The following is a 13,575-nucleotide window of genomic DNA, read 5'->3' on the forward strand; positions in this document are numbered from 1 at the left end:
TGTCTGTACAAAATGCGGAATATGGAAGTTGATAACATATAGTCTGTTTTTATAAATGATAATGTTTGTTTTAGTTGATATGTTTCACTCGAACTTGGGTTGTGATCCTGATTTGTTTTCGCTAAACGATTCATCAATGTTTGACACCTTGTAACTCAAAAATTAGAACAATGACCAATACGTTTGATTATATTTTAAAAAGCATGGCAAAATTGTCAAATTAGGAAAGTATTAGTATAAAAAATTTGATCTTAGCAAATATATAGTTTATATGGCTTTTTTTCCACACATTTTACTTTAAAAAAATGCCAAACAAAAGAACAGCAAATGTTTCGCACTACTAATATTTTATTTGTTTTCTCAAAATTCAAAGTATTGTTAGTTTTCTTGTTTTTCTGTGCGCTGTTGTTTGTTTGTTTGTGAATTTTGTCATGCTATGTCGGTATATTTTCAACTTATGCGTTTGCATGAGCCTTTTGTATTTCTCCTCTCTCTCTCTCTCTTGACATATGGATAATATTTTGACATCTGTCATTTAACTACATGGTAAATAATAACTGAGCATGCTGTAAAATTTACAAATTGTCAACATACATGTAATTCAAAAAGTAAAAGAATGTCATGTTTAGGAATCTGTCAAATAACTGTTAGACACTATTTGTTCATGATGTTTATTAATATTCTGTGATTATATGTCTCTGACATTTATTACTATTATGTAACATTTATTCTAAGTATTTTTTTTCAAATAAAACGGGAATGATATATGTTCTTGTTATTTAATAATTATATGAAGATGTGGTATGAGTAGTACCAGTGAGGTGAGACAGCTCTTCCTTTAAAAGTGAAATGCAAAGGGTTTTAAAAATTTTGTTTGTTTTATATTTCAATCAATTGTTTGAAATAAATACTAAAAAAAATGTTGGAAGTGATTTGTGTGTACTCGTATTACTGATAAAACTGGTAATTTTTTGTTGACCCGGAAAAGTGCAACATGATTATCTCCCTTTGTTTTGGAATCCTTGTGACGTCATCTGTGTCCATCCATTCGGAATTCACACATTGTAAAATGTAAACAAAAGTCAGGTCTTGACTAACACCGAAAAAGAGCTATTAAGGGTAACAAATGATGTGTGTAATACAATTTTCCGGAAGTCTTAGCTAAGACAGACTGCTACTTTAAAAAGGAGGCGAAAGATGCTAGAGCGGAATTCAACTCAGAAGTCGAAAATAAATTGACAACGACAATGATTAAAAAGAAGACAAGACCAACAGACAAACAGACAAACAATATCGCACAAAATATAGTTTTGACAAATCAAGAATCCCTCCAAACATTGAGGGTGTTCTTATGTGCTCTTTAAGGTTAGGAGAACCTGCTCGATATATGGCACCCGTCGGGAACCTGTTAATGAATTCTTGTCGTCTATTTCTATATATCATGTCATATTTGTTTTTCGTGTATTATTGTGCTCATTGTTCAAGTGCTGTTGTTTGTTTTTCCGTTTTGATTGTTTTACATAAACATTGCTTGTCCTTTTATGGCTAACTGTGCGAATCGAGATAGGTTCTTAGAAGCAGTACGTTGACCTATACTACTATGACATTTTGGTCTTCAGTGTAATTAGTTCTTATTAGTAATCATACCTTATATCAAACCTTTATGAATTTCTAAATTTAAATCAATGCCAATAATCTTGTGAAAAAAAATATTTTGTAGCACAAAACAACAAAATTCTTGAAAAATGGAAAACCAAAAATCAGATGTTTGTAAACACAAGAGCTGCCAAGCATGTTCTGCAATCTCTACAGGAGAATAGTTGCGTAACCGTAGTTGCTAGTTCTGGTGTAGGAAAGACTGCCATCATCCAACATGTGGCTTTAGAAATGTATGTAATTGGATACGATATACTTCTAGTGACAGATCCAGGTGACATTGTAAAATTTTATAATCCAAACAAGAAAACCTTGTTTGTTATTGATAATTTATGTGGGAACTTCTCTTTAGACCAGATTGATATCAAAATATGGGAGCCAGTGGTCAGTCGCATAGAGGAGTGTCTTGAAGATAAAAATACAAAAATTATTGCAGCATGTAGATTGCAAGTGTATCTAGATGATAAGTTTGACACATTATCAATTTTTAAATTATGTGTTTGTAATTTGTTGTCAGAAACCATACGCTTGTTAATACCTGAAAAACAATCAATTGCTGAGGTATATCTCAAAACTAAAGCTTATCAAGTTACAGATTATTATGACTTGTATGATTGCTTTCCACTTTTATGCCAATTATACAATGAAAATCCCACACTTGATTTAAAGGATTTATTTCAGAATCCTTTTTCCGTTTATGAAGCACAGGTTGACGAGCTGCAAAAGAAAGGAATTCATGCTAAATATTGTGCCTTGGCTTTATGTGTTGTATTCAATAATAAAGTGAACGAAGACATATTGACATTAGAGATTGGTGAAGAAACCAGAAACATAATTGAAAATACGTGTGAGGCGTGTAAACTTGATAGAGGGACATCAAGGCTCCTTTTGAAAGACGAAATGGATTCTCTTTTAAATACATTTTTACAGAAACAAGACACAACATTTGGTTACCTGGAAAACCAAATTTTCTACACAACTATGCATGATAAAGTATTTCACATTCTTGTTAAATACTTTGGACAGAAATTATTCGATTGCTTGATCAAGAATGCTGACAGCGGTTTGATTCGGGAGAGATTTTTACTGGACAGGAACGATGACATGGATCAGTTTATCTCTATTGTGCCCTCTAAGTATCATCAAGTGTACATGCAGAGAATGATTGACGACTGGTCAAAAGGAAAATTACAAGATGTATTTCATAATAACAATATGAAATCATATCAGTTCAGACAGAGATTCTTGAGTTATTTGAATAAATATGACATATCTTTTCAGAGGAAATTAGTTCACACCGTTGATCTGAATTACAATAAGTATAATTTTGTAGGGAATAAGGGATATGATAAAGACGTTATTTGTGACACTGTCATGTTACAGTGTTGTTTTATAGGAGACATTCCGATGATCCAGTTTTGTCTCGGTCATGATGCTAGTATGGACCAATGTGGGTATCGTGGTCAGTTCCCCTTAATGATTGCTTGTAGATATCGTCATACAGAAGTAGTCAGAATGTTGTTAAACAAGGGAGCAAATTATAATAAATGTGATAATCAAGGTTGGTCCCCTGTTCTGATAGCTTGTGCGCACGGTGATATAAAGACATTTTGAGACTGTTGATAGAGAAAGGAGCAGATTATACTAAATGTAACAAAATTGGTCAGTCAGCTGTGATGGTGGCTTGTTTAAATTGTCATACAGAAATAGTAAGAATGTTGTTAGACAAAGGGGCAGATTGTAATGAGTGTGACAGTTATCATCAGTCACTTGTAATGAATGCTAGTCGAGATGGTAACAAAGAAATAGTAAAGATGTTGTTAGATAGATACGCGAACTTTAATAAATGTGACATCTTAGGCAAGTCACCTGTTATGATGGCCTGCATACATGGTCATACAGATATATTAAAGATGTTGTTAGACAAAGGAGCGGATTATAACAGATGTGACACTTTTGATGAGTCGCCTGTCATCATGGCTTGTATACATGGAAATACAGAAATAGTACGGATGCTGTTAGATAAAGGAGTAAAATGCAATAAAGTTGACAAGTATGGTCAGTCACTTGTCATGAATGCTTGTATTCATGGTCATACAGATATAGTAAGCATGTTATTAAACAGAGGAGCAGATTTTACTAAATTTGACAGGAATGGTCGTTCACTTGTAATGGCTTGTATTTATGGTTATACAGAAATGGAAAGGATGTTAGACAAGGAGGCAGCTTATGATAATACTTATGATAAATGTGGCAACCAGTATAGGTCACTAGTGATGACAGCGTGTCAACAAGGCCATGTAGAAATAGTAAAAATGTTAATACACAAAGGAGTAAATTATAACAGATTTGATAATCATGGTCAGTCACCTTTGATGATGTCTTGTGAACATGGTAAAACAGAAATAGTAAAGATTGTGTTAGACAACGGGGCAGATTATGATAAATGTAATAAAGTGGGTCACACACCTTTGAGTGTTGCGTGTATACATGGTCATACCGAAATAGTGCGGTTGTTATTAAACAAAGGAGCATGTTATGATAAATGTGACAATAATCGAAAGTCAACTGTTATGATGTCTCGTAGACATGGTCCCACAGAAATAATTAGGAAGTTGTTCTTCGGTAAAAGAGCAAAAGTACTAGAAAAATTGTTAGACACAAGCACGGATAAAAGTGACGATGGTTGTCAATCACCTGTACTGATTGCTTGTAGATATGGCCATACTGAAATAGTTCAAATGTTATTAGACAAAGGAGCAGATTATAGCATATATGACAATGATAGTTGGTCACCTCTAATGATTGCTTGTAAACATGGCCATACTGAAATAGTAAGGATGTTGTTAGAAAAGGGAGCATATTATGATAGACGTTATAACGATGATTTGTCACTTGAAAAGATTGCTTTAGACAATGGGCATGCAAATATTGCAAAGATGGTATTAGATATGTTTTAAGGAAAATATCATAATAACTATGAGTTTCGTTTATTCACCGGAACTTACAGGTGTGGTTATATATAGAAATAATAAGTATGTTGGAAAAATATTTTTATATATGACACAAACTGCCAGTTACCTATATTGATAGCTTGTTTAATAAGGTAACCAGAAATCATAAGGCTGTTATCAAACAAAGGGACAAAAGGACCAGCGTATACATGTGTCAATTTAAGCTAAAAATTGAAATTGGGGCCCTGGAGTTTATATTGTATACAGGTCTTGTATGTTTTATTCTTCTGAAATAATGTACCTTTTGTTGAAGGTCCATCAGAACTTCTTTTGAAAGACGAAATTTTAATTATTCAATGTTGATAATATCAAAAAAATAATTCTAATGAGAAACGGTTATAATGGATAGATTTTTTTTTTATTTTCTTCTATAACAATTTTTCTTTTTATATTACCTATACTTTAGTGAAGTCATTTACTTATACTAAATCTTTCATGTATACGCGATATATAACAATAATTTTTTTCTGAAATAGAGTGTGACTATGGTAAAAATGATTTTATCTGTATTTTTTATCGCTTGAAAGTAAAGCTGTAGTGACTAAGGCGTCTTCCCTGTATTTTTTTGTCGTCCATGTCACACTCGATCAACAACTTTTTTCAGCTAGGCGTAATTCATCCTTAAACAGGACACGTGTTACGGTTTTTTCCTATTCCTTTTTTTAGGGGAGAGGTATGTTTTGCTTATATCATATATTGTACACTCATATGAAATGGGTTTACAAAATTTTATCCAAAGTGTACAGCTTACAGAACATGCAGTCGTGAATTCCTTCATTGATCTTAGGAACTGATTTTTTATAGTTTACTAGTCATATCAATCATATTCTTTATGTATAATTATAAGTATACATGTGTTGTTATTCTTAGTAAAAATGCATTGTAACTATGCACTTAATTAGAAATAAAATTCACTAATTCTTACCAGCTGGAGACCTAAATAGATTAAAACATATCTGAACAAAATTTCCCACAACATTCTCAAATTCTAATAAATTGTGTATTCATTTAAATACACCTTCAACCCTTTTTTCAGAAAAAATATCACACATAGAAAACCAATTATCAAAAGCATTACGTGTCGACTTTATCTCAAGACTAATATAAGTAAAAGACAACTTTTGGTGTAATATAAATAATATCAGTGAATCATTTTGTTGTTTTGTGTAAAATCTAAATATTTCCTCGATCATTTTTGTTATGATTTATAATCAAATGTCTTCGGCCAATTTTAGAATATTAATTTGATATTCATTCTACATATGTTGATTTATGTACATCATAAACGTTAATTATTATTCATCTTGATAGAAGTTGAGTTTTATTAAATACCACTGGCAATTGTACTATTCTTTAAATTTTTAAATAGAAACATTGTGTTCTTTTGTTCTTTTATTGGCTTTGAACTAGTTTTCACTAGCTGTGATTATTCTCAGATTGTAACTTGTGTCTTTCGGGTATTTTGTTTTTTGTATCGATTTTATGACTTAATTCCATTCCAACTGGCATTTATATTTGTTTTTATGATGTGCTGTTACACCACTGTCTAAGGTTAGGAGAGGCTTGGGTGCCCGCAAACATATTTAACCAAGCCGCATTTGTAATTTATATGTTCCAAGTCAGAAGTCTGTAGTTCAGTGGTTGTCGTTTGCTTCTGTATATCATATTTGGTTTTCGTTTATTGTTATGTACGTAAAAAAGGCGTTAGTTTCTCCTTTTGGATTGTTCTATTCTGTCATCTCGGGGCCTTTACTTGGTATGGGGTTTGTTTATCGTTTAAAGCCGTATGGTGACCTATATTTGCTGATTTCTACGTCATGTGGTTTCTGGTAGAGAGTTGTCTCATTTTGGTCATACCAAATCTTCTTAGTTTTATATAAATATTCATTGTAATTTAGATTGTACACTGTTATCATAATATGCATTATGTTAAAGATTGGACTTTTAAGATTCATAACTATATAAATGTATTCTGTGTAGTATATGTAATTGATAATCTAATAAAAATGTATTAAGTATAGCTCTTTGTAAGAACCAGGCAGGGTGCCATATACATGTGAATTATGAGGGTTTCAGATTTTATCCATAAATGGCCTAGAAGAAGCAGTAACTAATTACTACTCAAAAAATAAATATGAGTGGAAAAAAACGAGTGGTTGCCATGGTAACGGACACTCTATTTTTTGGTTGTTAGACATAGTAAAATCTTTTTAAAAAATCAGCTAAATCACTACAATTCAGTCCCTGATTAGGAATAGAATCAAGCATTTTTAATTAATTTTCATATGTAACATTGATACAACTTTGTTTAAGCATCATTTTAGTTAAGATTGCATGTAAATTAAATTTGTGAATATTTTGAAAAAAATTGTTAAAAAATGCATATTTTCAACTTTTCTCAATTTGGGATTTTTAAGAAATTATCAAATTTTCTATGTTGTTTTTTCAGAAAAGAGCAACTGTGTATAGCATAGTTAGCACTATAGTTATATAGTTTGGATACTACTTTACCAAATTAAATAGAAAAAAGCTTGGGACTTTCTTCAGTTTTATCACCATAGCAACCGATTTTTTTCTTGGAAACGGACTTATTATTTGCAAAATATTGCAGTTTTAGAGCTTAAATGTACCGAATTGTTTCATAACTGATTAAAAAATAACATTTAAGCCTAAGCTTACTCTAAATTACCATCGTTAATAGTTGCTGACTTCAAAAGCTACCATGGAAATGAACATTACCCATAGCAACAACTATTTTAAAATGTATCAAGAGAAATTTATGTAAAAAAGTACATATATTATATATAGACGCTGTTTATTATCAAGTTGGAATATGACTGCATGCTTCGCTTCACTCACAGTCTTGTCTGTTCTATTCAGAAGGTTCAACAAGTGTTATATATAATGAAACATTGGGATTAGAACCGAAGGTTAGGAAAAAGGGGGGGGGGTAGGTTTATTTAAAAAAAATCATACATGTAGATTCTTGAAAAGATAACGTTTGGTCGGAAAGCCTGGTTATGAATAGAATAATGATTATATTATGAATAGAATCAATTTTATTTTCAGAAATTTCATATACATGAATAGTTCATCTATATAGCTTTGGTTTAGCTTCAGAGCTTAGTTAATATTGCAGTTCAACTCCGACTTTTTGATTTTTTGTTAAAAAATAATAAAAAAACATTCATTTTTTTCGAAATCATGAAGTATTGTGGAATTGTCAAATTTTCTCATGCGTTTTCCCAAAAATTGAAAATATGTAAATCATAGCTAGCGTTATAGTTACAAGTTTGAATACTACCTGACCAAAAAAAAAACATTGCGTGGTGCTCTCTTAAATTTTATCACCATGTGAACGTATTTTCTCCTTGGAAACAGAGTTATTATTTGTTGAATTCTGCAGTATAGGGAATTCAATGTTCTCAACTGTTTCCAAACCTTTATGAAAAGACATGCATTGAAGCATATAAAAGCTCTAAACTACAATCGTTAAGTATTATTACAACAGTTGCCATGGTAACACATATCACCCATACCAGTCAATCAAATTTTAATCATATAGTTTATGTAAAAAATTACATATAATTCTGTTAATAGTGTTCAGTTTTCTAAGGGGAATATAACTGCATGCTTTGCTTTGTTTCACTCTCAGTACTGTCATGACTGTATTTGCTTATTGAAAAGACTCAACAAATTTAAATATATACCCTGTTGCATTTTGGGGGAAGAGTGGAGGTAGAGTCGTTTTTGTTTGAATCTTTCATAGATCAGGATCATGCAAAGCTAAGGTGTACATAATAGTCATTAACTACCTCAGATATACTGCAAAGTTCAAATGTACACTTAACTGATCCTTACAGTGTAATTCCATAAAATAAAAATAAACAGCGCATGTTACGCCCGTCGCTTTTTCTAAGAATAATAACTTCTCAGTGTCATCTATACTACTAAACGAAATACCTCATTTCGTGTGTTGCTTCCCCTCCTTCCAAAATAAATTCATCATCATGCCTCTGTGTCCTAAAGGTAAAATTTATAGTCGCATTTGTCATCCATTCTTATGATCATTCAGTTTGGGTAATTTTGGATAAAAACGAAAAAGAAAGCGTCCGAATATTTTCCCGTCATTGGACAAAACTTTAAGCCAGATTAGACTTCCAGTTTGAGTTTTTCTGTTCTTTGACATACAAAGACTATGAATAATCTATATAAATTTGCTTTCTGCTATCATTTTGAGTTCTAGCATGTATCATCCTTGCTTAATGTGTTTCAGTTTGGGATATTTTAGGAGGGAAACGAAAATGAATAATATTTTCTATTCACTATCAATTAGTTTACAGTGACGGATACAGAACTTTTCATAAGGGAGGGGGCTGAATGACATAAGAGGGAGGGGCGTTCCTCTTATGCTTCAGTGATTCCCCATAAAAACAACTGGGATCCGCCTATGGTTTACTATCAATGGCTGTCACTGCGGATATATTTCTGTATGCTTACATAAATTTACTATGACTAATATGAATAACTGTATTTGTTATAATCTACTATAAATTCCAATGGTTATCTATAATATGTTCAAAGAGTACAGAAACAAAGAAGGTATAAAAACCGGTATTTGAAAAATAGGGGGAGGGAAAAAATGTTCTCAGTCCCTAAGTACCTTTTAACTTTTGATACCTCTCCTGAAATTCTCCAGTCAGTATATTTCCCCACGATTTCACGGGTGTATTCTAGTATCATAAATTCATGAAAACTAATTAAGGGAGGTTATGATTTAAGATATACACCCATCACCAAAGTTTGATAACTGTTCAAAGCATTGTCTGAAAACTGGAATATCCCCCCTTTGTATACGACCGCAAATATTGAAATTTTTTGGTCGTATATTGGTATAAGGTTGACGTCGTCGTCTTCTTCCGAAGACATTTGGTTTTCGCACTATAACTTAAGTATAAGTATATAGAAATCTATGACCTTTAACACAGGGTTTATGACCATAAAAAGATGGTTGAGATTGATTTTTGGAGTTTTGGTCCTAACAGTTTAGGAATTCGGGGGCTAAAAAGGGCCCAAATAAGCATTTTCATGGTTTTCGCACTATAATTTTAGTTTAAGTAAATAGAAATCTGTGAAATTTTTGCACAAGGTTTAGGACCACAAAAGGAAAGTTGGGATTGATTTTGGGAGTTTTGGTCCCAACAGCTTAGGAATTAGGGGCCAAAAATGGCCCAGATAAGCATTATTCTTGGTTTTTGCACAATAGCTTTAGTAAAGAGAGCCGTGGTGTAGTGGTTAGTGCATCAGACTACTAACACAAAGGTTCCTGGTTCGATTCCCGTTCGGGATGAAAATTTCAGGAACTAAATTTTCGTCTCTCCCTTGACACCATTGGCGAGTATGGTCTTAAGGAAACAATGATAGTCCGTCGGAAGAGGACGATAAATGGCTGACCCGTGATAAGAGAGAGCCATATCTCTTGCACGTTAAAGACACCCTTGTAGATTTCGAAAAAGAGTAGGCCAATGCCGCTACAAGGCAGCAATCGCACCTGCAAAGTGGAAAGGGATTAATATAAGTTGCAAAACTTGTTTCCCAATCCACTATAAATAAATATGTTTAAACTATACGTGAATGGAAATCAATGAAATTTAATCACAAGGTTTATGAACACAAAAAAGAAGGTTGGGATTGATTTTGGGAGTTGAGGTCCCAACAATTTAGGAATTAGGGACCGAAAAAGGGCCCAAATAAGCATTTTTCTTAGTTTTTGCACCTTAACTTTAGTATAAGTAAATGGAAATCAATGAAATTTAAACACAAGGTTTATGAACACAAAAGGAAGGTTATGATTAATTTTGGGAGTTGCGGTTCCAACAATTTAGGTATAAGGGGCCAAAAAAGGGGCCAAATAAGCAGTTTTCTTGGTTTTAGCACCATAACTTAAATAGAAATTTATGAAATTTAAACAAAAGGTTTATGATCAAAAAAGGTAGATTGGGATGATTTAGGGAGTTTTGGTCCCAACTGTTTAGGAAAAAGGGGCACAATGGGTTCAAAAATTAAACTTTGTTTGATTTCATCAAAAATTGAATAATTGGGGTTCTTTAATATGCCGAATCTAACTGTGTATGTAGATTCTTAATGTTTTGGTCCCGTTTTCAAATTGGTCTACATTAAGGTCCAAAGGGTCCAAAATTAAACTAAGTCAAAAATTGAATAATTGGGGTTCTTGCATATGCTGAATCTAAACATGTACTTAATTTTTTTATTATTGGCCCAGTTTTCAAATTGGTCCAAATCGGGGTCCAAAATTAAAGTTTGTTTGATTTCAACAAAAATTGAATTCTTGGGGTTCTTTGATGTGCTGAATCTAAACATGTACTTAGGTTTTGATTATTGGCCCAGTTTTCAAGTTAGTCCAAATCGTTGTCAAGAAAGTTTTTCCTTCAAGATCAAATGGTCACTTTTAGAAATGTCTTCACTTAATCAGGTCATTTAAGGTAAACTATACAGTTCTAAACTCAGTGGTGGATCCATAATTTTGTGTAAGGGGGGACGCTCCAGTCACACTTCAGTTATTCCCCATATAATCAACCAATTTTTTCCCACAAAAGGGGGCCCGGTAAGACAATGTAAAACAATTCAAGCGAGAAAATGGCTACTAAGATTATCTTATACTATTGCAAAGGATGATATTAAACGATTCGCTTATGAAACTGATCTGGTTCTCGGTTTTAATAATTTTTAAAGTATCAAACAAAGAAAAGTAACGCATAACGGGCATATCTCGGGAACAGTTAAAGTGACGCCAACTAAATTCACACTTGATCTCTGTTTTGTGGTAATAAGCATTGTGTATATGTTTCATAACATTTGGTTGAGGCAAACTAAAATTAGAAAATGACAGACATGCGTGAAATTTATGATATAACCCCCTTTTTTTTGACGATCAATGCATTTGAATGGGGACATGTAATTAGACACCCCACCCCCCCCCCTCCCCGTTCTGTCCTAAGTTAGGAACCCCTTTTCAAAATGGCTGGATCCGCCCCTGCCAAATGACCCTTCCATGAAATCAAATGTAAATATAGAGAAATATAATTGCTTGTTGATAATGTAAGAGTAGTTCGGGAGAAGACCAAGTGACCATATTTCTATTCCCCAGTCACCCTTAGGGGTTCTTTTGTGAAGAGCAGAAGCTCTAAAAGTATCAGTAGGAGACAAAAATCATTTTGAAACCGTTGTTGTTTATTATATTTATTGTCATTAAGCATAGTTTTAAATATTAGTGACTTGAAATAACAGTTAAATTCATTTCATTTGCATTTTCAAAATCTAAGGTTTTTGTTGCCATGACAACAAAAAAATGTTTTATATTCTACCTTTTGTAGTGGGTTCATATATGTTTTAAACTTTAATCAATTTAAGGCACAACACCAATTTCATGTTATGATTTTGTGACAAAGTAAAATCTTACCAGAAAAAAATAGTGTTATTCATGTGTCTTTCAACATTTGATAACATAGATTTTGTTGCCATGGAAACTGAAATGGTTCTAAAATTATTTTTTCTAAATAAATTTCAAATAGTGTCTGTACTTAAATCATTATTATAAACACCACCAATTGCATAATATTATATAATGACAAAATATAATCTTACTGAAAATAGAAGGGAATTTCACTTTTTTACAATTATTTCAAATATGAGTTTTTTGTTGCCACGGCAATAGAAATTTGTAATATATCACATTTTTAAGAGCTTTCTCTGATATCTATATTTAAATCATTATTAGGCACACTTCTTATTTTTATACTATTATTTTGTGACAAAATATAGGTTTTCTTGGAAAAGTAGCGAAATTCACATTTTTGGAGATTTTCAAAGTTGATAATAATTATGATAATATAATATGAAAATGTATGATTCGGTTTGCTCAAAACATATTTTGTTTTGATTTTTATTGTCAATCCTAATAAAATATATTGACATTTGAAATTTTTTGATTTTTGCCCTAAGTAGCGCTCCATTTTAGGTAAAAATACTGCCCTGGTTACCATGGCAACCAATACAATTTTTGGAAAAAAAGTTTGAATTTTTTTTTCAGGGGTTAATCCTACTACTGTGATAAAATTTCATGTCTTTTTGAAAGGGTCATGAATCACCCTCTGTCTGCATTTTACAAAGAGCTGTACTTAAAACAGACTGATTTGATGTTTCCAATCACCCACAGTAATTAAAATTCACTTCAATAGCTTTAATTTGGCTTACGTTACAAGTAATTGGATTTCATTACTGTTCATCTGCTATAGTATATATGTTATATCAAAATTTTGTATTTCGCAATTCATCGAAGGTTTAGTAAAATTATGAATTGCCAAAGATAAACTTTTAATATAACATATATGGCAAAGTATTCACCGAAAATATTACCTTAGCTCTATTTTGCAAATTTTCGATTTTTGGAGTCCATTGAACTCATTATCATGCATCATTCGGCAATGTTGGTTTGGCCTTTTGAATATATACCTGTATGCTATAGCGACAAGGTGTTTCGTGAATGGTGTACATGTCTGTCTGAAAGTTTCTTATATGACCATGATGACTTCAATTGTGTTTGATTTATTAAATAATAGTAAGATGTCTATGTCTGGCTGTCGGTCAGGGTTCATATACTTTTGACCTTATGTTCCTAATTAATTGGCCAAGCATAACTTTTACATATGTCAGTTTCTATAATAAGGCACTGTAAGGATCGGAACACATTTATTTTTATGAAACATTGACAATCTTAAGCGCATTTGACATTTCTAATGAAACCCTTGATATTATAGACGTTCAACAAATATACTATCATTCGTAAATGAAAAAAGACATTACAGCATTTGCGCTTTGGTACTCT

At 32.2% G+C, this 13,575-nt stretch overlaps 2 protein-coding genes across 2 annotated transcripts; both read left to right on the forward strand.

Annotated features, from left to right (window-relative positions):
• Window positions 1-1,764: 1,764 nt before the first annotated feature.
• LOC134684934 (uncharacterized) lies at window positions 1,765-3,270 on the forward strand. Its single transcript, XM_063544252.1, has one exon. The coding sequence runs from the start codon at window positions 1,765-1,767 to the stop codon at window positions 3,268-3,270; it is 1,506 nt and encodes a 501-aa protein (XP_063400322.1).
• Window positions 3,271-3,371: 101 nt separating this feature from the next.
• LOC134684935 (ankyrin repeat domain-containing protein 50-like) lies at window positions 3,372-4,616 on the forward strand. Its single transcript, XM_063544254.1, has one exon. The coding sequence runs from the start codon at window positions 3,372-3,374 to the stop codon at window positions 4,614-4,616; it is 1,245 nt and encodes a 414-aa protein (XP_063400324.1).
• Window positions 4,617-13,575: the final 8,959 nt, after the last annotated feature.

This window comes from Mytilus trossulus, chromosome 9, assembly GCF_036588685.1.
Source record: "Mytilus trossulus isolate FHL-02 chromosome 9, PNRI_Mtr1.1.1.hap1, whole genome shotgun sequence".
NCBI classification, from domain to species: Eukaryota; Metazoa; Mollusca; class Bivalvia; order Mytilida; family Mytilidae; genus Mytilus; species Mytilus trossulus.